At 46.1% G+C, this 27,704-nt stretch overlaps 1 protein-coding gene across 1 annotated transcript in view; it reads right to left on the bottom strand.

The window, feature by feature from the left end:
• fbn2b (fibrillin 2b) overlaps positions 1-22,280 on the bottom strand; it is a 64,118-nt gene extending 41,838 nt beyond the window's left edge. Inside the window, 8 exon segments of the mRNA XM_048251968.1 lie at positions 1,383-1,508; positions 3,771-3,968; positions 9,415-9,510; positions 10,023-10,118; positions 13,716-13,817; positions 14,516-14,598; positions 20,142-20,548; positions 22,195-22,280. Coding sequence (XP_048107925.1) covers positions 1,383-1,508; positions 3,771-3,968; positions 9,415-9,510; positions 10,023-10,118; positions 13,716-13,817; positions 14,516-14,598; positions 20,142-20,356 — 916 coding nt within the window. The 5' untranslated portion in view covers positions 20,357-20,548; positions 22,195-22,280.
• Positions 22,281-27,704: the final 5,424 nt, after the last annotated feature.

Raw genomic sequence — 27,704 nt, 5'->3', positions numbered from 1 at the left:
TAGTTTAAATGACTTGATTATATCTGTCTCTGGGCTCATAGGGCTAAGAGGTACCCAAGACTCATCTGGGCGCAGAGACAAGACAAGCACGATGAGAACTCACCTTTCATCTGCCCTGAGTACATTGGCACTGCACCACTTGACTGATCAACACTTATTTTAGCTGGGTAGGGCTGCGCACCCACTGCCCCCCACCCCACCACTGCCCATCTCCCCAAAGAGGAGGCCCTGGTCCAAGACCCACAGGCTCAGCTTCGCTGTGTGTCCTGGGCCGGCCTGTTTTCACTCTGCATTGTTTGAATTCCACCCAGTCAACACAAAGTAATGCGACCCAGCGCTCAGCTCAGGTCCCGCGTCTGAAAAACATCAGGCCCCGAGTGCCGGACCTCTCCAAACGAGGGGCTTTCTGCACGTGCCAGTTTAAGAAGCCAGAGGATATTGGGTATTCAGCTATTCAAAACAAACAGATAGGATGTCAGTGTTGGCTTGGCACCCGGTGCTGTGGGACCACTCCTTGTTTCGTCAGCAAGGCCTTGAGTGGGCACTGAGAGGAATCCTGGTTTTCCCCCAGATAGGTCACCGGTTTATCTCCAAACATAAGCTATGGTCTTGTAGCTTTCATGAGAGCATGGTACCGACTAGTCTAAATCATATTTACACCAATTTTAACCAACCATTTAGTAAACAAAGGATCATTTTTACCAATGCCGCAGAGAGTTATTGTAAGTTCATGCCATAGCCAAGAAGTGGCTATTTTTTACTACTTTTATTGTTTCTCTGAGCTGTATGTACAGTTAATAACACAAAAGGCTCTAATATAAATGACTTGCAAAGTCACTCAGTGACTAAAGGGTCTTGTGCATGAACTAAAGCTGTGGCATATGGGAGCGCTGAGCTGATCCACTGATGTCTGTGCTTAGGATCTTATTCATGGGATTCATGCATTTAGTTTAGACTGGTGATTAAATTAGCTTTAGCATGACTTCAGACTTTACATTAAAATTGGGGCCCCAAGGCTTTCTGACTTAAGTTTTTTTTTTTTTTTTTTAGAATCTTGGTTTGTAACTGCCTGTCTGCTACTTTAAACAAGGCACAATCTTAATCTGGGAGACTGACATTTGTTCAAGGTCAATTGTGTGCAATACTGCACAAATAGGGAGCACTTAAACAGAGAACTCGGTTTCCCATGAACCTAAACCTGGATCCTATGGAGACCACGTAATGCTGCATGGAGTCCCTGAAACAGTTCATGTGCTGGAACAATGCCTAACGTTATGTGGTCAGCCACAGGAAGCACATGCTGTATGCATGTAATGATGCTTTCAGAAAGTTATCACAGAGTGGTTGTAGTGCACGTTGCCTCTGCCGTCCCGGTGACTTACCCTCACACTTCTGGCTGGTGTCACTCTGGCGGTGGCCTGCGGGGCATTTACACTCATAGGAGCCCACAGTGTTAATGCAGTTGCCTCCAGCACACAGGCCTGGGATGGCCTGGCACTCGTCCACATCTAATGGAGAGAGAGAGAGAGAGAGATGGAAAGAGTGAGAGAAAGAGAGAGAGAAAGAGAGAGAGAGTGAGAGAGGGGATGAGATGAGACAAGTATAGACAATAGGTTCAACATATACAGGATATACCAGAGCGTCCCAGACTCCTACCAAGACAAATGAGATGCTTTCACAGTAATACTGGACATACAGTGTGGGGAACAGCTGGCAAGAAGCTGGAGAGAATGATAGAGAACGTTTGGTTAGCTTGTCTCAACGACGGGAGAAAGCTACGTCCACCCCAAGGAGGATTATAGGGCTGTTTTAAGTGTACTGTAAAATAAAACTACCCTGTCCAGATTGTTTTAAAATGATGGCCAAATGATTGGTCACAGAGGAAAATAGCAAATGCATCCATCTAACAAGACGGCTGTTCATTGCTTCAGTGATAAATGCACTCAGTGCTCTGTGGAGCATTGGGGTTGAACGTTCTCCTATCTCCAGTGGACGTCCACAACTCTCCTGTTGCTTTATGAGGAAGACGGACATTTATCACCCCCTCTTTGTGTCTCTTCACACATTTACACTTCATTGGTGCATGGGTGTGCCCCTGCGACAGCGTTTCCTTCATGTGCATTTGGCAGACCTCACTAGTCCATGTCCAGTTAGTCACGACTCCTGCCAAGCATTCTCTGAGTGCACGAAACACTGCCTTTGCTAATGATAGAGTGACTGTAAAAACATGGGGTTCTGTGCACAAATGGAGTAAGATCATGGCAGAACTTGAGTTTTTCCTCTAGCGGTTACAACGCTGTTGGCCAGACAGTGTAGCCTTGCTGGCAACCCTCCACAATCGCTCCCACTGCAGCCCATGTAATAGATGTGAGCTCATGCTGTTATGCGTCGGGGTGTCATGCAAAACACGCATGCGGCCGGAGGAATCTATTACCCCCGGCCCCTGGTACCTGACTGCCCTCTTTGTTTCTCGCATCTGACAGGGGGACAGTTGGCATGCGTCAGCGCCTGTTCTACTATGCCAATCTCCACACCCCTCGGTCTGGTTCTAATCAGCCCAACAGTTCACTGTTATTCTTTTTTTTCAAGAAAGAAAGAAAGAAAGAAAGAAAGAAAGAAAGAAAAACAACATGGCAAAAACAGGCTGTGCTTTCTAGGTTTGCCAAAACCTCCAAGCCAAGAACATTTCAAAATGCCCAGCAACGCAATTTTCAGACCCCCTCGCGCGCTTTGTTCTGCCCCCACCCCACCCCTGCTCCTCTGGATGGCGTTTCTTCTCTCCTCTTAGCAGGCGCGGGGTATGCAAGCGCGTAGCATTATCTGTTGACTGACTGAGAGGAAACACATGAGCCGTTTGCACTCCCTCCGACGGGTCTCTCTGATGTAGCGTCCGCTTTCAGACGGGAAACTGATGGAATGAGAGTTCACCGCCTCGTCGGCCGCTCTGATCATGAGCATCAGACGGGAACCTAAAACTGTGAGCTGCGGTCAGTGTGGAACCGAGGGGGTGTCGGTGTGGAGCGCGAAATGCTGTCAGAGAGTAGAGGGTGGAATCCAGGCCTTTCCGCATAACTGCAGGCGAAGCAATCAGCAACGTCAATATTTCCCTCAATTGTCTTGTCTGTCCGAGTCCCTCAAATAACCCCAAATAATGGCTGAAGCTTTGCTTTCAGCTGATGACCATCAGAAAAAAAGGACACCAGGACAAGCGAGACAATATCAGCGGGGGCAAGAATGTGGAGTATCTACACATTCCCTTGAAATAACATTCTTCGTCTTCAGGACAGCATGGGCCAGCCCCAGACAGTGCCGGCCATTATCTCCTACCGAAACCCTCTAACGTGGGAAGGAGTTCCACATTGCTGAGCGGTGACGAGCTCCATTTACCTAAGTGAGGCTGTGACCTCCCTCACATGCACGCCATATATTGATACTCTCTTTACTGCTTAGTCTGGCCAGCCATTAGGGAGCCTTGTGCAAATGCATGAGCCAGACAATGGGGGGAGAAAGGCTCATATTTGCACAGACACTGGCCTGTAGCTGGAATGTTGATGCAGGCGAGGTGAAGTGCAGTTCATCGGGCCCCCAGGGGACTCAGATGTTGTCCCTGCGCCGTGTTCAGGCGGCAACGGCAAGGTTGGATTTTTCAGGGAGGGGGGGGGGGCTGTGGATCTGAATCGGGGTGGGGATGAATGATGGGGGTTGGGGGTCCCCTGTGGATCTGTATCGGGTGGGGATGGATGATGGGGGGGGTGAGCACTCTTACTCACCCTGACATGCTCCGCTGCGGATATTGGGGATGAAGCCGCGGCGACAGGGGTGCGGCTGGGACGGGCACATCTCGCACGGGTGACCCCAGGCGCGGCCGATGGTGGCACAGCAGAGCGTCTTGGTGCACACAATGCCACTCAGCTGACCCTGGCACATCTGGTTGTTGACCTGCAGGAAGCAGGGGCCCGTCCGGTAGTCTGTAAGAGAGACAGAGAGAACAACGGAGAAAGAGGGGACATGAGGTATGTGGAAAGAAAGAAAGAGAGAGAGAGAAAACAAAAAAAATAAAGGGAGAAGGAGAGGTAATGAGAGAGGAACATGGGAAAATTCTCCTTTCTCTACTCATTCACCGTTAGATTTACTATCATGTATAAAATAATTGCACAAAAAAAACCCAGTGTAATTTACGTGCTCAAATAACCCCTGCAGGATGCAGAGGGAGAGTTCCTTTTGCTCTAATTTTTTGTGATCACATTCCTGCACTGTTTGCTGCTATGCATTCCAAGTTTGAATTTTGGTCTGAAAATGCTTGGACAGTGTGTTTACTTCTTGCCTGTCTAATAGGATAACTACATAATAGGAGCCTGTTTGCAAGTCACCATCAATAACGACCTTTCCCATGAAAAACCCATTTTAATCTCTGGTTTTCCATACTGAGCGATTCACTCGAGTCAAACAGACTCTGCTGGAAGTATCATCACTATTTTGACAGAACAAGGTTGCATGTGGAAACAAAAATAATGGGACATAGTGTCTCTAGCAGGTTCTACCCCAGTGACCACCTTGCTGTTCTATTTGTCCGTAAATATGACTTAATCTTGTTAAGCGCACTTCACAAATCAAACACAATGACCTCATGCTGAGGCCAGTCAAGCAACACAAGGGCCAGTCAATCGCACATAATACAACTCAGAGCACCCACAGCACCCTACTGTGTGATTGAGGTCTAATTAACTACAATAGCGCAGCCAAGTGCAATATAGCTTTATTAATATATCACTGGACTAGATCAAATTGCACGGCTTGCCAACTCCGGCAATTAAATATTGCCATGGGAAACGATTCGCACGCCCTGGCCTAAAAGGAGACAGCCGTGTCTTTCATGTAGCGGTGTCTATGGCGTTTTATTATTACTTTGTGGGAATGAATGGTAAATTACACTCATCCCAGAAGAAAACAGAGGCCGGGAGGAAGAAAGTAGGTCAGGCGAGTACAGACTGGGGTGAGGAAGGACGCCCCCTGTCCTTCTCCCTGCTACAGTCCCCCTCTCCGCTCCTCCGCTCCTGCATGCACCCCTGACCCTGACAATTCTTCGTGGACAATTTGAGTCGAGGAATGCGAGTCGCCTCCAAGGCTCGGCAACCCGCAGCATACATCCTATACACATCTGGGATTGATTAATCATGTCTGCTCGGGACCGAGGCGGAGGAGGAAGGACCTCAAGCCCAGATGTGTCCATCCAAGTCCCAATCGCTGATCACCGCCAGCGTCTTTTTTTTTTTATTCCTCCACACCGCTGCTCCTCTTCATGCTCTCAGAGACTCCACTCACACTGTCCCATCAAGCTATGACAATCATGTAGACAGGTCTGGCAGACAGGTCATTATTTCCCATCCATCATATCTCAATGGGGTGGGTTTCTTTGATCCATTGAGCAATAGCTGAGCAACAGAAACTCAACCATGATCAGGGCAAAGCAACACTTTGCAATCACTTTTTTCCCCTCCCTCTCTCTCACTCTCTCTTCATTTTTCACCTTAATTGCTGATATGAACTTGGCCCAGTGGAGGCCGGAGGAAGTCGTTCATGCGGAAGGAATCGGTGAGAAAGCTCGACTGCAGGAGAGCGTTTTTTTGGGAGGCGCTCCAGCCTTGCACCGACAGCACCGCTTTGATGTTGCGGAGGGGGCCCTTGCAACTCGAGCGTCGGATCGCGGCCTTGGCAAAAATCGTTCAGGAGCCCGTGAGCCTCGCTTCTCTCCCGCATGGCGAGCCAAGTTCAGCAAGGACCGTCTGTGTGTGCAGCTCACGCCGGAGGGAAAACACTGCAGCGTACGAGAGAGGGGCCAAACTAAAGACTGGAGACATCACCCAGCACTTTTAATGGACTAAATAACACTGCACATGTAGAGCGATGGCCCCCTGGCTGGTAAGGTGACAGCCCTCACAAATAAAGACATTTGGAGTATGAGAAGCATGTGGTCGGTTTGGGCAGAGACTTTCTAATGAGGAGACACAGCACTCAAAAAACCCTCCATAGAAATGCATGGGGTTAGTTTGTAACGCCAAAAGGGCAGTTGTCTGCACCTATCCCACCCCTTCCACGGCAAAACGTCGACATGTGAATACATTGAGCCAATCATGTAGTATGTTGTGAATACATTGAGCCAATAATGTGGTGTGTTGTGAAGACATCATGCCAATCATGTGTTTTGATCTCACTACTGGAGCAAGATTGGTGTCGTGAAGCCTTGTGCACGCACATTTCTGCCGAAATAGATGCCCGATAAGTGCCCAAAAAGCGTTGCATTATGGCCGCCGAGTGCCTAAAAGGACTTTGGTTTGGGTCTCAAAATGTTGAGTGTTTGTGCTCTGTTACAGTATGTCTAATTTTGACTTGAATTTTGAAAAGCTAAGCAGCACTCTCTCACAGCCTCCTGGCCTCCAGTATTCCTGTGAGAGAATGCAAAATGGGATGTCAGAACTAGTCAGCCCTTCCATCAATAAACAATTTTCGGGCCGTTGTGTGTGCAAATGCTGCATTGTGCTCTCACACTGGGAAAGTAGGCTAAGTGAGTTGGCAAGTCTTTGTCTGCATGATATCACAGCGGCCAAACGTGATGTGTTGCTATTGTGAGGATTGTTCTCCAAGAAAGAGACGATGAAAAATCAGCACGGTGATAGAGTGTGCCTAATCTTGTCTGGAATGCTCTTCCTTTGAGGAAACAGAGCAGAACCCAGATGAATTGTTAGCAGGGGAGAGGGTTGAGTCTGACCCATATTTATTCTATAGTCAATGATGGGGAAAACCGCTCTAATGTGAGCCAAACTTTAAGCGATAAATCAGCTCACAATGAGCATAAAGAAACACTGATGAAAAATATAATCTAAGCGACTCAAGCAGCTTGTTAAAAAAAGGTCAGCGTGCTCTCCTGACAACAAGGTCAAAAAAGACACCCCTGCTTTCCTGTCAAGAGGTTTGATATTTCCTGAATGGAAAAGCTGCAGGCTTTTTTGTGACTTACAGTAATTTTCAGATAGCACAGTTACAGTAAATAGCCCACTCCGCACCTCCTCATTCTCCACCTCTCATCCAGCTGGCCCTCACAGGACTCCTCCAGGCCCAGGTCCAACCATTCTTGCGTCCGTTTCAGCGGCTCTGCGTTTTGCATTGACGGGGACAGTGTCCAATAAATCACGCGTCAGCAAGGCTAGACCCTATCCAGCGGAGAGGAGACCTTACAATCGAACGCTTTCACAGTGGCGTTCAAAAGACATCATACGCTTTATCCATTTTCGACGAGTTTGCTTAGGTATGTTTAGAGAGTCGTAGAAATGCATGAAAGAGCAACGAGTCGGACAATACACCGCAGTCACGTGCCGAATTGGCACCAGAGACCTTTGCCTGCTAAATTAATAGGCAACGTTTCCTCAGCTGGAAACCACTGAGGACAATTATGCAGAGTGCACATGTCTGCTCAGAAAATGAACTTAACAGTCCTGCAGAGTGCACACTGTATTTTTAACCCTATATGGGCGCTACGTTGGGGAATAAACACTATGTTGTCTGGGAAGCGGCCCACATTTCAAGAGCTCCTCTCTCCATTTTTTCGCACTTCATTAAAATGTCAAACTTCAGTTCCACTTCTAAATCCACTTAATGGCACATATAGCAAAACACAATCAAACTGTAGCTCCAGAGAAGAAATCATGGTGTCAGTGCTGTTTAAATCTATACTCAAAATGTCACGATTGGCCAGTCACATGATGGATAATTCCCCCAAACAGGATGCGCTGCTAGGAGAGCGGAGGAGGGCTGTGAAAGAGCAGAAACAGCTCGCTGTCAATCCCACCCTTCCACCAGAGAATTCGTTTTCACTGAAATAGCAGCATTCCCCTGTTTCCATCACCTCAATGTGGCCATTGTTGCCAGAGCTCTCACGCGTGACTCTGTTACTACTAACCTGGAAAATTGGTTTGGCCAACGCTGCTGGGCCCTCGAGCCATTCCTTGTACAACAGACATAAAACAGTGGACAAACAGACTTAAATCTCACTTCTTCCCACAACTTCTTTGTCCCAGTTGATACCGTAAGGATTTGGGGGTCATGTTAATATGTAGTGCTGACATGTACCAAGAGGAGACCTCCTGACACTAAGGATATCTGGGACCTTAGTACTGGATGCAAAGGTTTTGCTCCCTAAAGGTTAAACTAACCAAAAACCCAAGCAGCACTGCCTGTTCTTTATGAGCAACAGGTCCTCTCATTTGAGTGATGCCTCTTTATTTTGCTTAACACCAGCTATACCCCTGTTGTTCGACAAATGCAGCGTGAGTCATTGGGGGGATCTGTGGAGAGGCATTTTTATTGCTCTCTCCAGACAAGGGGGCAGGGAGGTAAATCCCCCGACCGGTCCCCATCCAACTCCCCACCTCCCACAGCCCGGTCCTGAGCTGTGTTTCTTGGGCACTGGGGGGGCTGGACAGGAAAGGGGGGGTGGGTGGAGGATTGGGGCTGGTGGGGTCCGGTGGCCAGCGCAGTCCCGCCCTTAGCACGGAGAGCAGACTGTTTGTGCTAGCCTGGGCCTGGCTCTGTGTACACAGCTGTGGAGTCCATTTTTTACCCCCTCTCCCCAGCCACCCCTGCCTTTGCTTTTGCCCCACTCTCCTCTCCTGTCTCCTGTCTCCTCTCCTCTGCTCTGCTCCTCTCTGCTCTGCTCCGAGCTCCACTCCTCATCAGGAAATGTCCACTGTTCCACAAAGAAACGCTGTCATTCTGAAGGAGCTTTATTTATTGCCAGATGTCTCCCAGCCCAGCTCCCCCAGTGCTGTTGTGTTTTCGAAGAAAACAAGCCCATTGTGTGTGTGTGTGTGTGTGTGTGTGTGTGTGTGTGTGTGTGTGTGTGTGTTTTGGGGTGGTGGTGGTCCAGGACAGAGCGGGTGGAGAGAGAGTGAGAGGAGGGTTAGTTAAGGGAAAAGGGTCAAGCTTCCTCTCTCTCTCTCTCTCTCTCTCTCTCTCTCTCTCTCTCTCTCTCTCTCTCTCTCTCTCTCTGAGGCCTAATCTAAGCCCAGGCCCATTGAAAGCTCTGCTTATACTCACACATTCAGTCCCAGTGTCTAGTTTCTCAACCAGGCACTTTGCCCCTGTCAGAGTATTTAATTTTAAAATGATTACACTGTTGCTAGTACAACATGAAGAAAAATACCCTCTGCATGAAACAGCACTATAAAAACATTACAACTTAACGTGTGGAGAGGTTTTGGCCCACTTCATGTCCTGACTCCATAGCCCACATCCTAGTGTTAGTTGTTTGTGCCCATAAACACACAGTAGGTTGTTATTGCCATGGTGTATTGCAAACTTTGCAAACTCCATATGCTATGATCTAGACAAATAAATTGCAACAAGAAACAATTGTCTTACCTCTCTCACACTGTGGACCAGTGAAACCGTAGACGCAAGCACATCTGTTGGGGCCGATGCATCGTCCTCCGTTCTGACAGCCACTCTCACACACGGCTGTGGACAGACCAGAGTGTGATATGAGAAAAAGAATAAGTCTGGTGTCTCAGCTCAGTTGTTTTTCAAAAATGAACCTGTTCTTTGTTAGAATCGGTCTGTCCCGTTCATCTTACAAATCAAGTTCTAAAAGCTGCTAGCAGAGCATTCACAAATGGATTTCATAAAGTGTCCTTCATAGGACGCATCTAAGTAGGACCTGGAAGGATTCCTCTATTCAAGCAGGCCAAAGTATCCTTAAGCGCTCTAGACTGACTCATTTCTTATATGAGCACAGAGTGGAGCTGGGTTGTGTACACTCACATCTCCCCCCTGTGTCCCATGTTACAAGCAGCATCTGCTAGGAATGAGTAATGACTAAGCTAAGTGTGTGTGTGTGTGTGTGTGTGTGTGTGTGTGTGTGTGTGTGCGTGTGCATGTGTGTGCATGCGTGTGTGTGTGTGCATGCGTGCGTGTCTGCGTGTGTGTTTGAGTGTGCGTTGGGAGTTGGGGTTGCCGGGGGGAGTACTTACGCTGTCCACAGTGCATGCCTGTGTAGCCTTTCTGACATGAACAGGAATCCTCTTGGCAGCTGCCTCCGTTCATACACCTGACATTACAGGACTGCACTGTGGGAGACAGACAGACGAGTTCAATGCAACGTATAGACAGAACAAGCTATTCACACACGCACACACACACACACACACACACACACACAGATATGATACACATCACACAAACACACACACACACACACACACACACACACACAGATATGATACTCATCACACACACAAACACACACTAAGACAACACATGTACTAGCGCAGGAGGCCAACCATATGTGTCCTACAGCCAAGAATGTTTCCTGTCTGTTGGAATAGATGAGTCCTAACCATACATTTCATACAGACAGAAAACAACCCCAAAACCACACACACACACACACACACACACACTGAATACCCAATGCCATATCTGCCAGAGCCACCCACAACCTCACTCCTAATGTGTGTATGTGGGGAGGCTTTATCCCCCCTCTTAAATGCTCACTTCATAAGTGATCTAATTACACCTGGCAGAACCTCAGTCGAAGGAGACAGATTGCTGGACGGGCTTGAAATGACGCCCAAGACCTTGGAACACCCTCCATTCACTGCTGTCTTAAATCTTTTCAACATGCTACGGGAATTATAGATCGTCGTGGGGATGTGACTAGACTTGCTGGAATTTCGTCCTCAATTCAGTCCCTGTTCTGTGTTAAGTGTGTGTAATGCTCTCCCTGCAAGACCTACAGTAAGTGTAAACAACCCTTATCTTACTCACTGTTCCAGGAAACTGATGGTTTTAGGGTCTATTTCAATGGTTTCTGATTGCCTGTGTGTTTAAAGTATACAATCAGTTGAAGGCTTCTCTTCTTGTGCCTGGTCTGGCGTACCAAGCCAAAAAACATACAAACGCAGGGGAAAAGTTTCTCTTTGGCCAACAGAGAGAACTACAGCATAATATTCGTTTTGATGGATTTCACCCCTGTCTTTCGCTTAAATTGGATCAAATGCTCATCAAAGAAAATGTAAGTCTGCTGCAGATTAATCACATTTTTCCATTTTTCATTTTGTGTTTTTGAAAAAAAAAAAAATGTTGGGTCTCTAAAAGCAAACCCAACAGTGAGAGAGCCAGAGAGAGGGAGTTTGGCAGGACATTAAACATGGCTCTTTTCTTTGCATGTTTAGTTTTGTGTTACAGGCTGCTTTTTCAGCGCGAGCGTGTTTTCCCTTCGACGGGCGGAAGAGTGATGATCTCACTGGCTAGACCCGCTGACAGCTCCGCTGCGGGAGGGGAGACGGTTCAGCTCCCTGACCTGCACGCCACAACACAACGCCACACGTGCAGAAAGAAGGGACACACTTTCAAAAAAAAAAAGAGAAAGATGGGGGTCTCTGCTGCTGGCCCCATAGCAGCCACAATGCCCCTTCTGTCTGTGTGTGTGTGTGTGTGTGTGTGTGTGTGTGTGTGTGTGTGTGTGTGTGTGTGTGTGTGTATGCACACACCGGCTACATCTGTCCGCTTTTACGGGAGAGCAGGAAACATACGTGTGCCTGAGAACACAGGCTCCTCTTTATGGGCCCTGGGCTGCGATGCATACCTCAGCCATGGGAGTCATGTCATGCCACCATCCCACTCTGTGGACAGGGGTCTCATGTGCTGATATACTATGAGTCATACTCTTTAACTGTAATTTGATACTTTGTACAACCAGATGTCAATTCGTTTTTTTTCTTCACCTACAAAGCCAGATCCGAGGACAAGGCCTCCCTAGATGGTACTGGTGCGGTCTATGGTTTTATCTCAGTGCTGTTATAGGCATCCTGTTTGAAGGCAGACGGTTTTTTATCTCAGTGCTATGAGGTCCTGTTTCAGCACTGTGAGAGGTATATGGTCTTGCCTCGGGGAGACTGTTCATATTGCTAGCATAACGTTATCAAAGCTTAGAGAGGAGACACAGGGCCTCATCGTACTGTTTGAAGGCCACACCATCATCTCTACACACCAGTATTATGCACAGCACAGGTTACTGTCAATCCCTTAGCAATCATCTTCCCTCAAGCAACTCAATCTGGGCGCTGTCTGTCTCTCCACATCTGGTTTGAAGGAGGGAGGGCACGTCAAAGGCAGGCAGGCTGCAATTATGGTGAAGCAGGAGGCAAGAGGACTTGGGTCTCTTGGTTTTTCCCCCCTGAGGTACCACCGCTAGGCTTTTGGGCTTAAATTATGACAGCCTCTGAGCCACTTATGATTTATAGAGTAATTACAGATTTGTAACTCGACCATAAACATCGGAGCACTCCGTGTGACCACTGCAGTTGACATGGTGGACGCTAAGATGCTATTATTATTATGGGTGACTGAAGCGGTTTTGGAGCACCAGGGGTTTGTCAGTGCAAGTAAATGTTCGACTGCCCTCAACTGCATGATAAATCCTCCTCTACAGGAGGCTGGTTTGGAGCTCCTTAGAGATCACAGATTGGCTCACTAAGGTGCCATTACTTTTCTGTGTTTGTTTGTTTGTGTGTGAGACTACCTCTGACCTCACTTGAGAGGCATGCAGAGAGTTTAAACTGACCACTTGTGGAGGCAGGGAGAGTAAAAAAACAAATCATCATAGCACTACTGGGACACATTCGAAACAAGAAACATTCCTGCTCCCAAGCAAAGGCATCATGGTCCAGACAAACAAAAATCACTCCAACTTTCCATTTCTCCAGGTAGTGTTAAGCCGGTCCAGAGGTTTTGGAAAAAACAGACCACTAAGTGAGATGCCTGGGGAGGGGGGGTTCTGTGAGATCCGCCAACTGTCCACAATAAAAACAAAAAAACGGTGAAAGTAAGTGTGACCATCAGTTTTCTATAGTTTTGTTGAGGGCCTGGTTGAGGGAGGTAGGCTCTCAGCATTCCTAGCGTTTAGCCACGGGCAGCCATGTCCGAGGAGACCCAGGGAATAAAGAGCTCCTTTGACTTTCCAGGGTTTAGGAGCTGCTTTCTCGGAACATTAAAACTGGCGTCAAGACCTGCTAGGACGTCCAAACAGGCGGGGGATGCGGGATTGTGCTCTACACTTCCAGGTCAAGCTAAGTGGTCTTGGACACTCTATCCCTCTCTTTCCCTTTTCCATAATTCTTCTCCTCTCTCTTGAAGAGTGACAGCGCTGGCTGAGCCCAGCGGGGAGAGTACCATACCTGTGCGGACTGCACATTAAGCCATAAACTAAACAGCAGGCCCCCGGGGGCAGAACTGGGCCAAAACCTCTCGACCGGAGGAGAGCTACAACATGAACACTAGTGACCATGAGCCACCTCCGCTGATTTAGTATTCCCTCAACTGCAGCGCAAATGGCAGAGCTACATATCCAACATCTGACAAACCGCACTTGTCGTGACCTCACCTTCGAGGGAATGTGGACTACAAGACGCCAGCAACATCTTTCTGGGTCAGTAGGCCTTTAAAAAAAAAAAATTGACCTGAATAGCTAACTATGTGAATTCTTTACTTGTTTATTAATCTAGTGAGTAGGTTCCTACCTGAATCATGTGTTCTATTAATGCAAAGTAATGTGCCACTATCACAATACTATAATTGTTTTATGAATGTACTGTGTTGATGCTGCATCTTGTGAATGGTTATTGCGTGGGCTTTATGTGGGTCAAAGGGATGCTGGAGCTCACCTCCGGCCCCCGCCCCACAGCTGGGGGCGAGGTGTCCGCTGGAACAGGTGCACATGTTGGGCCTGGAGCAGAAGCCGTCGCCGCAGGAGTTCCTACAGATGGCTGGAAACAGTGAGGCAGAGAGTCAGCATTGGGGTCAGGCGGGGGAGTTAGGAGTGGCACTCAACACTAAAGCTTTCTCTCACTGGGCTGATTAAGCATGCTGTCTTAAAGGAGGAAAGAGCTTCTTGAGGACTCCTTAAAGGAAATAAATGGCCCTTTCAGCTAAGGAGATCCCTCTGAGGTGCTTGAGAATCATTTTCACAACTCAAAACTAGGCTATTGCTTCTGAGCTGAAGTATCACCCTGGGTGCTGAAGTAATACCTTCAGTGTTTCAAATAGTGCCATTAAAAATAGAGCTAAAGATGGCTTGGTTTTATATCACTGATATGTTAAGTCACAAAATCGGCATAGAAATACTAATGTGGATGAGAAAGAGCAGTCAAATGTACCTTTTTCGGGAGTTTTATTTAGAGAAATCAGCACAAAAAGTCTGGTAGAGCAATCAAATGTATCTTTTGGGAATTTAGAGAAATCCATGTTTTAACCATGTTTTGACTCGAAACATGTTGACACTTCATTCTCAGTTCATTTACACTGCGACCGCAAAAGTCGAACAAGATAGGAATCTTAACTTTTCAATTGTCCGACTGGTTTAGACCTCACACGGGGCATAATCTATGTTAATGATGTCTGACTTCCCTTCTCACTCTCTCCCTCTCTCCTTTCTCACAGTCATTAGAGGGGCGGCGATACTTACGGACAATGCACTGATTTCCTCCAGGGAGAGTTTTCCACCCAGGGCAACAATAGGAATGAAAACGTGAGCCGCACACATTGGGCCTAATAGAAAAAGGCAGAGAAAATAAACATGGCATTTAGAGAGGCCAAATATCATTTACACAGATCCCTTTCACAAACACACATGGACATGGGGTTATTTAGGATATCATAAAAGCCTGGGTTCTTTGCTTTTGATATAAATATGGCTAATGTTGATCTGAGTCCTCCAAGGACAACACACATATTCAAAGAGGATGAGGGGTGGGAGGTTGTAGAAAAAAGACACACCCGTTTGTTTTTATACTGCTATGTTTCTAAACTCTTGGGACGGATATTTGTAGTATTCCTCCTTGAACCCTTTTTTCTGCAGTTTTCGCTTTTGTATAAGCCCTTCTCAGCTTCCTCCCGGTTCAGTAAGGAAAGGGAGTTGGCCTGACCCCCTCCTGCCACATGTAAGAGTCATCACTGACTGGAGGGTTTATGTCTCTGTACTTCACCTGTGTTTCACAGTGTCATTTCAAAAGTGGCCTCTGGTTTAAGCATAACGCCGCTGTCCTGGAATTTCTTTGAGCCCCCGAGACATGTTCGCGAATGTAATTCGGATTAGCCGTCTCAGTTTAGCAGCCCATGTGATGCGCTCTCCTCTTCTCTGCGATGCTGCTTTTCTCATTTCGCTTCGAGCTCCATATGATGCATGACGGCAACAAGCCTGTGCATGAAAATGCGAAATCGACCATCTCCTTTATAACTACAGGTGACTTTATTTCCATCATCGCCTGCTTAGGCCTGGTGTAAATCCACCAGCCAATGACCACAGGGGTGTTTCGATCTCCAGTCCGTGACAGGGACTGCTTTTTTAAATAGAAAACAAATGAAGAAAATGTTACCTTCACCTGGGATGGCACAGCTGTGCATTGCATCTCATGACAGACTCTCAAACCACATAACCAGATGCCCGTCACTCCAGAGGTGGAAAAAAAACGCAAGATGGGGGGGGGGGTGGGAAGGAAGGAGGGGCGACTAGAGGGAGATAGAGGAGAGAGTTAGGTGCAGGAAAAGGCAAAATGGTGGGAAAAGGACAAAAGCCAGTGGGAGGGAAAGAAAACAAGTTTGAGGGGAGAGGAAGGATAGGATGGGGGGGCCCCAAGGAGGGGGAAAAAACAAAAGAGTGGAAACGAGAGCAGCGCATGATGGAACGTGAGCAAGGAGTGGCGAAAGCTGCGGAGGCCAGATCCTTTTTTTCCCTCTCCCACGGAGAGAGAGAGAGCGAACAAGCAAGCCAGCTCAGAGCTCGCGCTTGAAAAATGAAGACGCGCTCTGAAACAAGAGAGCAAGTGAGCACTGCAACACAACATCGCATGCTGGGGCTAAAAACAGCAGATTAATGGACCTCTGAAAACAGGCTCCTCTTGAAATCTGGATGCATTAATACTCTGGGTTTCTGGGGTGACCTTGGGTAGTGCCTGGGCTTTTGATGCCTCCTCTGTCCTTGGGGTTTCGACTGCTGTCCTTATGACTGGACTGGGATTAATATGACGGAGGAGATTCCTCTTTAAGTTGAAACTGAAGTGCAGCCCTTAGTGCTTTAAAAAGGGATTAGTTCAGTTTTACCACGGCACTTTGATGTTCAGCTTTGAAGGTCTCGTTCATTTAGATAATATTTAAGTACAGGAAAGAGTGGCCCACAAGAGAGAACGACACATTCTAAAAGTTCAGAGTCAAAGTAAACACATACAGAGACAAAAGATCCATCAGTGTTTACTAACTAACAGGCATAGTGTCATTTTTTAGGATACTAAACCTATGCAAAACCTTTAGAACTTGTGTGAGACATCAGTGAAGGCTAATGATTGATGTCTTTCGGGGCCAAAGAAGCTAGGGTGTTTGGGAATATGACACACGGCAGTGAAAATGTCTTAACCTGTTACATTTCTGTGGACAGAAAAGGTCAGGAACAAAGGATCAAGAGCAAAACCTCAGGAAATGAAATTAGGAGGATCTTCTGAAGCTTCTGAAGTCAAAAAAGACTGGCGGCAGGTCATTACAAAAAACGTTCGTCAATGAAAAAATTCTTCTACAAGAAGGGCTACCACTCTTTGAGGTCATGGGTTACCGCTCTGGCATCTGACCCTGGTTAGTGAATTTGCTTTACCCAACTTCAGTCCGCATAAAATAAGCCCACTGTTTTATCAAGTGTGACATTAATGGGATAAGGTGCTTTAAGTCTCCAAATCTCCTCAAAACCTTTTTTTAGGTCCAACTTGGCCAGCTTCTACCCTCTGACTGCCCTGAACTCTGAGCTCATAGTTGTCTAGACGGGTCTCTCGCCCCCTTTCTCTTTTCATGGGACTGGGAGTTGGAAAGGGGGGAGTTCTACCTTGTGATCCAAGCTATAGCTTGGACCCTGGTGGGTTTGTCTTGTACCACTGCCAACATTTTTCATTTTACTGGGCACGCAACATTTATGGGTCAACATATGATGTCAGTGATTAACAAGAAAACAAAATGTGCTGTAAAAGACATCAAATAACATCAAATAAATTGTGCAACCAGCTAAACAATGGATTTCTCAATGCTGGACATATTGAAGCCTTTATTCACATTCTCACACAGACAGAGGTGCTGACCTACCCATATGTTGCATACATCTGAGCTCTTTTGGTTTCACAATATGTATTTAGTTCTGACATATAAAAAGACAGGAACTGGCAATCCTTTTTTCAGATTTCCCAGCCTTTTGCATTTCCAACAGGAAATACCAGCTAATGGATGTTTACCGCTGTTTAGGTATGATTCAGGTATGGAGATTCAGCTGGCCTGGACCTTTGGACTATAACTCTGATAGGGGGAGCAGAAACTGCTGGGGAGTCCCAGGAGATTCCCATTTCACTCCGTGGAGAGGAGCTGACACCGATCTGGAAGAAACCTGAGCAGTCAAATGTGATCTTCAGCTCTGAGGATTGGCGCCCAGCGAGCGAGGAAAAAAAAATTCTCCCCTGAGTTCACCACTGGCCTTCGGAGCCAGGTCCCACAGGCCACATTATTCTGTGCCGCAGTTTTTTTGTGTTCTTTTGAGCTGGGCACGGGTGGACAGGTGCCATGAAACTGATTCCCAGTCAAGGCCCACCGGTTTACAAGGCTCTCCCAGGTTTCTCGGCATAATTTAGGGGCTCCCAAACCGCAATGTGATCAGATATCTCTCGTGTTCAGGGCCAAATTGTGTTTCGCTGTGAGCGCCAATAAATCAGACCAACTCAAAATCACCTCCAGCCCCCAAAAAAGTGAGTCTTAAAATGTATTGGGAAATCACACACTGCTGACCAGTGGAGGATCGAAAAAGGCAATGTCCAATTGCAGCCACATAATTACACTTAGTCTACACCACAGATATAAATTCAGTCATGTCCAGTCCACTAAGCAGCATGAGTGTCCTGACGATGCATTTGTGCGGGCTATGACAGGAATGCTTCTGCAGAGACATTTATGTCAATCCGCCGTCTTCAACTAGGCCATCAAATCTGGTCAACAACCTCAGTGTAACAGAATATAAAAAACATCCTTGATTTATGCACTGAAATACCATGACAAGGGAACGCATTAATGAAAACAATGTGTGGACTTGTGCAAGCCCTGGATCCCTCTTGGCTGTTCAGGCAATGGCCAAGTTTCTGAACAACGCATATGTGGCATTATTTCACATTTCAGCGTTGAGCTCGTGCCATGCAGCAGAACCCTGCTTTCCAGACGAGATCAGATATTTATCTTCTTTAGTAATACTGCGCAATTGCCCAGACATATAATTTAGTACAGACCGGATGGCTCACAGGTCTAGCGTGAATGCCAGACTGCTGGATTCCATACTCAAGTGTGTTCAAACACAAGGGCCTATTGAGATGTTTGCTGTTCTCTAAAACATGGTAACATTCTTGCGCTGCCGCCTGAGCAGACCAAGTATTCGGTGAGTTAATCAAACTGACTGGCAACGTCTTCTGCTGGTCTGTTTATTTGACCCCATGCAAGCGGACTGGGGGAAATGTTGTTTCAGAAATCACTTTTGTTTGTGTGCCTGCGCTTCGTCACCCGGGCCCTCGAATGTGATTAAATACAATTTTGGTTTCAAATTGCAGGAACGTTTTCCCCCCTCTGGCCATACTGCGTCTGTTGCCTCATCACCTGCACTACTAAAACAAATGTCCCTTGTTGTGTCCCCCGAGCGATCGGAATACCTCATTTCCTCATTCAGTGAGGGGGGGGTTTGGGGGCTGAGTGTGAAGTCAACCCAGATGGAGACTCAGATTGGAATAACTGATTCTGATATTTAAAACCACGCTGAACAAAACATCCTTTGTTTATCTAAAATTAGAAAATATACAGTATGCTGCCGACGTCGTCGTCGTGCACCAGTGACAACGCCCCCCACCCGCCCTGCCCCAGAAAACCCAGACTTTCTCACAAGCAGAATGGATGGTTTTCGCTAGGGCCACAGAAAAAGAAAACCTCCCCAATGTCAACTGGCCCCTGAGCCCAGACCAACTGCACTAACTTCAGTTTTCAGCAGCAGCTTCATCAGAGTTTCCTTGGAGCAGCGGAGCCGTCACATAAAACGAGCTCACTACACTGGCATGCCCCAATGGTCAGTACTCACTCTGGTAAGGCATTGCATCATCTGTGTATACAAACTGGTGTCATCGTGTAGTCATTAAAAAATATACTCACTGCCATTTCCCTCCATTTATAAAAACAATTCTCGGCTGTGAATATCCCCTGTATTTCATTTCTTTTTTTTTCATCCTGTGGAAAGCGTTTCTTCAGCTTTGCTTTGCGGCACATGACCTTCTTGAAAGGAACAATGACGTATTCATTGTGGTTTCTGCTCCAGTCCTGCTATGGCACTGGTCCAGGTCGCTGCCAGGCGTATTAATAGAATTACAATCTTGGGACTCCCCCCTAGTCCAGTCTGATGGCAAAACCTCATTTTGCAGTGGCACTAATCATGGACAATCCACAACACTTGCATTTAATAATTCTTCTAATTGCCCCTATTTCAGGCCTTCAAATGAAAATGTCACATACCATGGGAATTTGCATTTACCTTTATGTGTTTAGCAGCAGGCAAGTTGATCCAGGCAGGCTTACTGTACAGTTACTATGACCTCTGCCAAGGAGGTGGTGTTTCCATCAGACTTTGTTGTTTGCTTGTCTGACAGCAGGACAAAACACAAACCGACTGACGCAAACCGACTCCTTGTGAAAATTGATGGAGGGCTTAGCATGGGCCAAGGAAGAACCCATGGAATTTTGGAGTGGATCACGAAGTGGATCCTGTACTTTTTTCCACTTCGAGTTTGCCAGATAGGGCATTTGGTTGTGATAGGACAAAGGGCTGTGCTCTCCAAGTACTTGTCATAAATATTGCACAATGGCAATGACAATATCTCACCTAAATTCATAAGGACGTAAACCTCATTTTGCAGTGTATGTAATCATGCCAGCCATAATACCTCACAGTCATATCATCAACTCATCAAATGATCAAAAGCTGTAATGTAGATTCATGTAGATGTTTGTTAGAAAGGCACCACACAATACAACAGCAGACTCACCCCCTCAGAGTGTCCTGGCCTCGCCTGCGCACGCGGCTCTGCACATCATCAGGTTTTCCAGAGAAGCGGCTGGCCTGGTAGCCCCCGTCTCCCTGGCCTGGACTCTGCGCCTGGCTCTGGGCCTGCGGCTGGCCCTGGCCCTGTGCTGCCTGGAGGGAGGCCCAGAAGAGAGCGGCCCATCCCAGCACCAGCTTGGCCTGCTGCCACGCTCCCATTAGCCCCGACTAGTGCTGTGCGCCTTCGACTCGACTCAACTCGACTCCGTGAATCGCTCTGTTTGCTGACGCGAGCGCACCGTCTCTCTCTCTCTCCGGATGTCACCCTGCCCCACGGATCACCTCAACTGCCCCGAGCAACACGTGGCTGAGCGGACCTGTTCCGTCCCGATGCACTCCAGGTTGGGGGGGCTGGAGAGGGAAAGGAAGAGAAAGGGAGAAGACTTAGGGCTGGGAGACAGAAGCCGTTTGGAAGCAAGCTGTATTGTGTCTATGGCTACTTTCAACCTGCAAAACAGCCGGGTAGATATGTTACTTTTGTGAGTACAACCCTGAATCAGGACTCACAAATAAAAGATTTACTCCTGGGAGTTTTATTTAACTTTTTCTTTCTCAACCGGTATGTTTTACAGCCAAAATGGGATCCTTACAACATGGGATGTCTGAGCCAGCTGTTCATAAAAGGGGTCTTTTGTTTCAAACCATATTATCCACCTGGTTTCTGAAGCAAATTAATTCTGAATTACTTACCAGCAAACATAGTTTTTTTATGAGTCTATTCTGACTCCATTAGAATGTATTATATACACTGAAAGGACAGCCATTACGATTTCAATCTTTTTGTTCTCTCATAAAATCTCGGCTTTTAGTCTAAACTATGGGCCCCAAATGATTTATAACCAGGGCCGCAACGGGTTTCAACTTCAGGGGGGTTAAAAAACAGCTTGTTGAAACTGGGTGTTTTCTTTAGAGCTAGGACATATTGGTGTCTAGGAGAAAGGCAACAAAAATATCTTAAACTGTCTGACTGGAGATGAATGAGAAAGCACAGGCAGTGGCAGCCTCCCACCCACTATGAGTTTAGATAAACACAGAGTGACCAATACATATTCCCAACATTGCTGTCAAATATTCAATTTAAGTTGTAAAGTTTCTATAAGTGCTTATATTTTTACAAGTTAAAAGGCTATTTATTCAAATATGCTCGTTTTTGTTAAATAATTCGTGACTGGCTAGTGATTGAATAGTTGGCACTGTTGCAGGGGCAGACATTGTAATTCAGTTAGAAAAACAAACACTACAAGTAGGCTACAAATAATAGTCGCCATAATGAAACTGATACTGTAGCCTTGTCTATAGGAGGAATAAATGTGGGCGGGTCTAATTGAGAGAGCGAACAAAGAAAATGTCTGATCAATTACCTCCGCGTGCCTGTGGCATTTGGCATTCAAACATCCATTTCTCTCATGTCAACTAGTGTGTCATGGGAAGACAAAATCGTATAAAACGCTTGAATATGGATGATTGTTTCATATTTTTAAAGATAAAAATAACGAGTCACTTTCTCATGCTACAAGTTAGATGCATTCTCACGAGTAACGGTTCAGGGGAAATATTTGCAGAACTTTTCTACTGTCTTCTTTCTGAGAACTCATCGCGACTACTATGGGTAGACATAAAATAACATTCCCTGCAGTATCTAAAGAGCTATCCAACATTAAACTGTTATGCTAAACAATGCATTAGACATTGTGAAAATCAGAAGGCTTGACATCCAAACAAGTCTTTTTTTCTTCACTCAGGAATGTTTCACTTCCTATGATCACCTACGCGGCAACGAAGACTTCAGGAAAAGCCGGCATATGAATGTAACAAAAAAAGTTAGAGACTACACTTCGCTAGACTTCATTTTACTGCCGTGTTTCTTGTGCATTGTTACAGTAACCGCAGCTTTTGTTACCTACTTAAAAAATCTAAGTATTCGCGCTAAGTATCATTTAAACCTGTGCATGTCAACCTTTTGAAATAAATCAATAATCAAAGTATTTGCACAATACCTTGCAACGTTTGGAGTGGCCTGAGGTAGACGAGCCCAGGGTCCTTTTTTGTAATGGGATATGTGGCCCAGAATGGGAAATTGAACTCTACCCTTGAGAGAAAAAGAGAAAAGTTAGTGAATGACTCTGATTGGGAGAGGGGAGGTGCTTTTTTTAAGACACCGAGAAAGGGGGGTTTCTAACGGACTGCAGGACAAACCCACTACATTCCACATGCCTTGTCTATTATGTAGGGGGACAAAAATCTAACCTGTGAAATTTCTCTTCAACTACATCTGCACCAGAATGTCTCTTAGAATAGGCTACATCTTTTTTGCCTTTTGACATTTTAGGAGGACAAAGCTGGCTGTCTTTTGAAATGACAATTGAAAAAATATGCTTTAGACTAAACTGAAGATGCATGATCAAACACATCATGCATGGTTTTCATCTGAAATGCCCACATTTTTTCATTCTGCTCACCAATTTGATCTCATGCTAATGCAGGCTATATCTGTTCAAAAAGCAGACAAGTGATTTACACTCACTCATTTGTTCAGCTTATTGTTCTTGGAGACCATATACTGTAGGCCTACATATGTGGTTGATGAAATATCTGATATCTGAGCAGAATCATGCTGAACATAATGTAACTGACAATCTGCTTGAAAATCGCCACTGTATGAACCCAGGAGGACTTTTCCTGCTTTCCTCCCCCACACGCCTTTTCCTGGAGCCCCCTGTGAGGAGAAAGGCCATCTGGGGAGTCAATTGCAGGAGCAGCTGAGAACATCCCAAATACCTCCCCTGTTAAGTGCCAGTATATAGGTCCAGGCAACAGGTTTTGTAAACACAGCAAAAAAGCAACTTCAGCTCAAAATATCCACCCGGTCTTTCTTGGTCATGGATTATTCACACATCATGGCCACTTTCATGAAAGACATCAAAGTGCGCAGCTATTTTAGAGTGTGTAGTTTAATCAAAGTGGTTATTACTGCGGTTGTGAAATCTTGAATCTTGCTGATGCTCCATCTACTTAAATTACAATTAATCAGTGATCACATTGCATTTTAATAGGCAGATGGGTTGTAAGGACCATGTGTTTTTTTGCCTGTAGTTCACTATCCAGACACACATTGCAGATGTGATGTGGTCTTAGAGATGATTTGTTATCTCTTTTTGAAGCCTATAGACGCTCAGTGGCATGCAGTGGCCATTACTAAACGCAGGATAGGGGGTAAGGTTTAGACTGCACCCCAACCCTTCCCAAATCCACAACACCACTCCCCGTCCGCCCCCCACCCCAAACGAGTTTTGTTCATCCTCCTCCTCTAAGCAGAACCACATTTTCTCCACTTCTTCCTCGTACCCTCCCCATTTACTTCTCTGAGGATGATGAGGTACAAGTCCCAACCAGATTTTGCAGATGAAGTTCAGGTAAAGGTACAGATTTTACAGGTGCAGGTGTTTCTCCAACTCTCACCAAGTTAACCCTTCAAAGTCATCGGAGGCAGGTATGTTACATTTCATTCCATACAAAAGGACTTGGATATCACTGCCGTTTAATCAAAATTAGATGTCCTTTTTAAATCACAAACAGTCATTTGGCATCTTGATAGTGCTTCACATTGACAAACGCTGGTTTGTTTATTGTAACTGCTTTACTGCCTGGGGACACAGATTTCACATGTGCGTGACATGAGAGCCCAAAGTGGGATGTCAGCCCTGTTGACTTGTGTTGAAACTGAGATCCCTCCCAGCTCCCTTTGTGTATGGAGGATGACAAGTCGTACAGAAAGCAGATGAGAGTACAGTTGGGGCCCATATGGGCCTAGCCTGGCCGTCTTTAAACCTCCACGCCAAGCCTCTTCCCTGGGTGTCACTATTGATTCCCTGTGTTGTGTGCTAGAGGGCAGATTCTTGGTCGCTTGCCCAGTCTGCTTGGCCTGCTGTAAGTGAGGTCGGACCACCTCAGGGGGCCCGAAGCGCCGATGAGGAGCGTGTCCCATTAGCTGCGCCTCATCCAGATGCCTCAGCTCTGCTCACCTCATTGGCAGGCCAGAGCAAGAGGAGCTCCATTAGCAATCAAACATGAAGGAGAGATGCTATCTGTCCACAGGCTGTTTATAACCCCCCTCACAGTCGCTAACCCAGATCCAGGTTTAGGCAAGTCTGTGTGTTTAAGAAAACAGAGCAGGCACGAAGGTTAAACATGTGAAGCATCTTGGCCTAGTTTCACCGGCAGACTTTCCAACTCTTTGTAATTCAACACATTTTCTGCACACTTTCTGAGAGGCTTCTACACACTTTTAAAGCAACACTAGTTAAAGCAAGACTGAGTTAATTTCAATGGAATGTGGTCATGTGAAGAACAGACGAACACACCTGTTATTCTCACTAGCCCAGGCTATACACTGTGTTCTGCAGTTCTGTAGAATCAAAAACACGAGCATGTACGAAAAGCCTTCAACATCACCAAAAGTATTGCTGTAAACATGACAGTTATCATGTTAACAAGCTTTTGTCAGTGCCAACTGGGCTGTTGATAGTATTTGCAAGGTTTAAGCAAGTAGGTAGCTGGATCAAAATTCCGATAAGATCAAAATTCCGATAACCGACAACACATGCTTTTGTTGTTATTGTTTATTCTGGCTGACTATTTTTGAGCAAGTTGCAATGTTAGATGAGATGTATAACTTTGTAGTTTGATGGTTTGACTGTCATGCTCTCAGTGTGTTAGTGGTGCAATGCAAAGCTTACTCTGAAATGTGAGTATGATCTCTTTTTTTTACAAAAAACAATTTTTTACTATTGTACATTCAATCTCCTGTAGCTTGCCATCCTGTGAGACAGTTGATCAGTGATTTACAGTGTAATGTATCCAGGCTAACCTATTGACATGCACTCTTTTTCTGGAGTTTGTAGATTTGAGACACATGGGGAACCTTGGCTGTTACACCGGCTTTGCGGGGAAAAAAAAGAGTATGGTCTGTGTTTGTACAGGGCTCAATTCAAATATGTGTTTATGAAATCATCTGTGATGAAAAGTGAGTTGGAGATGGAAAGAGACTCACACCCTGCTTTTTTGAGTTTTTAGTGGAGACTGTTTTTTTCCCCATGTATCCTCAGTGTCAAGGAGAAGATTCTTGAAAGTTTTTTCTTTCTTTCTTTCTTTCTTTCTTTCCACAGGGCCCCAGAGCTCATGCACACATATATAAACAAGTGGCCATGTTTGGGAGAATGGTTGCCTTGTGGTGCGCGAGGCTGCGAGGTGTGGCTGTGGGGAGGTTTTGGAAGTGTCATCATGTAGACGTGCGGTTGAGGAGGGCCATGGGGTCGGGCTGGAATGTGGCTTGTTGAACCTTGTGGTCTTGAGGTTTGTGGCCTCCAGAGGATTAAATAAGGACCTTCCCAATAGGGCAGAAAGCAGAATGCAAACGAGATCAGGGATTTTTAATTTGCCAGCACCTCTCCCTCTTCCTCTCCCTCTCTCTGAGTCATAGCGAATGTACTATGAGAAATCCTCTGCCCCAAGGGGTCAGCCACTGGAGAACATGAGCTCATCACCAGGGCAGATGATTCCCTGCGGAGGGCCTTGTGGTCAGTGGGGAGGGGAGAGGGTTTGGGGTTGAGGCGCATGTAGTGGAAAACTTTAGGAAGTGGCTTCGCCCGGGCCTCATGTTTTATGTCTTGTTTTTAGCACACACCTTTTTTTTTTCTCCCTTTATTTTTGGGAAATCAGTCCCATTGTTTCATCCTCCTCCTCCTGAATGCGGGCACTGTTGAAGCCTGAGGTGGGAGGTTATTTTTGGAGGCCCTTTTCTGACATCACCCCAGCTACGGCTGTACTTATGCTCCTAGAGCCCTTATCACAGGTCCACACCTTTATGTGTTTACTCCCCTAAACACATTAACCTCACCTAAACCCAGCCGCGCTCCTCTGCATCCAGCTGCTCGGATGGGTATGATGCAGCGAACGAAGAATGTAGCACATCAAAGTTGGGACAAAGGAGAACTAGCGCTCGGGCTGCGCGCCTTTGTCATCTCATAAAAAAACACGCTAAACACACTGATCCACTTATGTTCACAGGAGACGGCCTCACATGTCTCGAGAACCGGTCGGAAAGCATCGGGGAAGAAACAAACACGTGAGATCCACCACTCACTCCCTCTCTCCCTCACTGATAGGGAGCTTTTGTGTGTTGCTTCTCATGCATGCTTTACCGCCTCTTAAAAACATACAGAGAGGGTGGAAGAGAGAAATAGAGAGAGGGTAAGAGAGAGAGAGAAAGCAAGAGAGAGCTGAATCTGTTTTTTTTTTTTTTTGGGGTGATGTTTGTGGAGCTTTGGACTCATTGGACCATGCAATAAGACTTCCTGGAAAAGGACTCAGAAATTCCACAGTCCTTGTAACTGTTTTAAAAGACAAAAAAATGAAGATAGAATAGCGGGAAAAAAGCGAGAGGGAGAACAGTAATGCCGAAGGAATCCAAGAGAATGGAGGGATTCGTCCGCTTTGCTTACAGCCCCCTGCACTAATAGCTTTCAGATGTACGACGTCTTTCATTTTCAAAAGCACATAAAACATTCGATTGTCTCGGGAGAATCTGTGTTACGGTAGGAATTTACTGCCATGCCGTCGTCATTCAATTCAATTATGTTCTACCAGCTCACCTCTTGTCCAAAGTTGAGTTTTAACCAGCCCCCTATCTCTCTCTTGCCATATCTCAGGCGTGTCGCCCCTCCATATGCACTCCATGCTACTCTTCCTTGTGCATATTGCCAAGGGAGAGATAAAGTATGGAAGGAGTGAGATCATTTTTGTGTGCCGACATTTAATCCTCTGCAGCATCCCAAGGTGACAAGAATCTCCAGAGAAAAATCCCACTCTTACATCTGCAGAGCAGTTCCAGCAGTCAGTCTTGTTACTGTACTTTTTAAATCATTTCATTGTTTTTATTTCTTTCTTTCTTTGTCTGACTCTTACAGTGGAACATTTAGGAATCATTTATAATCATTTATAATCATAATCATATAATCATTTTCTCTTTCTGCTGAATGCACATGGCTTCACTTAAGTCTAAATGAAGACTTTAATTGCACCCTTACTTCCTGTCACCATATCGTAAATCTTCTCATCGGATACAGATTAATGTGGGAGGGCAACATTAAAATCCGTTCAACCATTTTTCCTCCGCAGTGGCTTTTGGCTTCAGGTCCTGAGTTGACTTATGTCTTTTTCAGATATAACTCAAATTACGATCATTATACTTAATAACTCGGCCATGGCCCCCCTGATACAATAAAAAAGAGAACTGGTGTCATTCACAGGTTAAGACTCCCAGGGATATTCTATACGTCACATGATTTCTGTACAGCAAGACAAGAGTGGCATGATACTCCATCCAGGTGGTAAGTCCTCACACGGTTCTTAGCTATGCTTCTCACTTGCCTCCTGCCTCCGATCATGAGAAGGTCTTGTCATCAACACTGGAGACAAAGCTCCATGATTGAGCTTCCAAGAGAGAGGG

The sequence above is a fragment of the Alosa alosa genome, chromosome 9 (assembly GCF_017589495.1).
Source record: "Alosa alosa isolate M-15738 ecotype Scorff River chromosome 9, AALO_Geno_1.1, whole genome shotgun sequence".
NCBI lineage: Eukaryota > Metazoa > Chordata > Actinopteri > Clupeiformes > Clupeidae > Alosa > Alosa alosa.
Note: the sequence above shows the minus strand (reverse complement) of the source record. Positions and strands in the feature narration are given on the sequence as shown.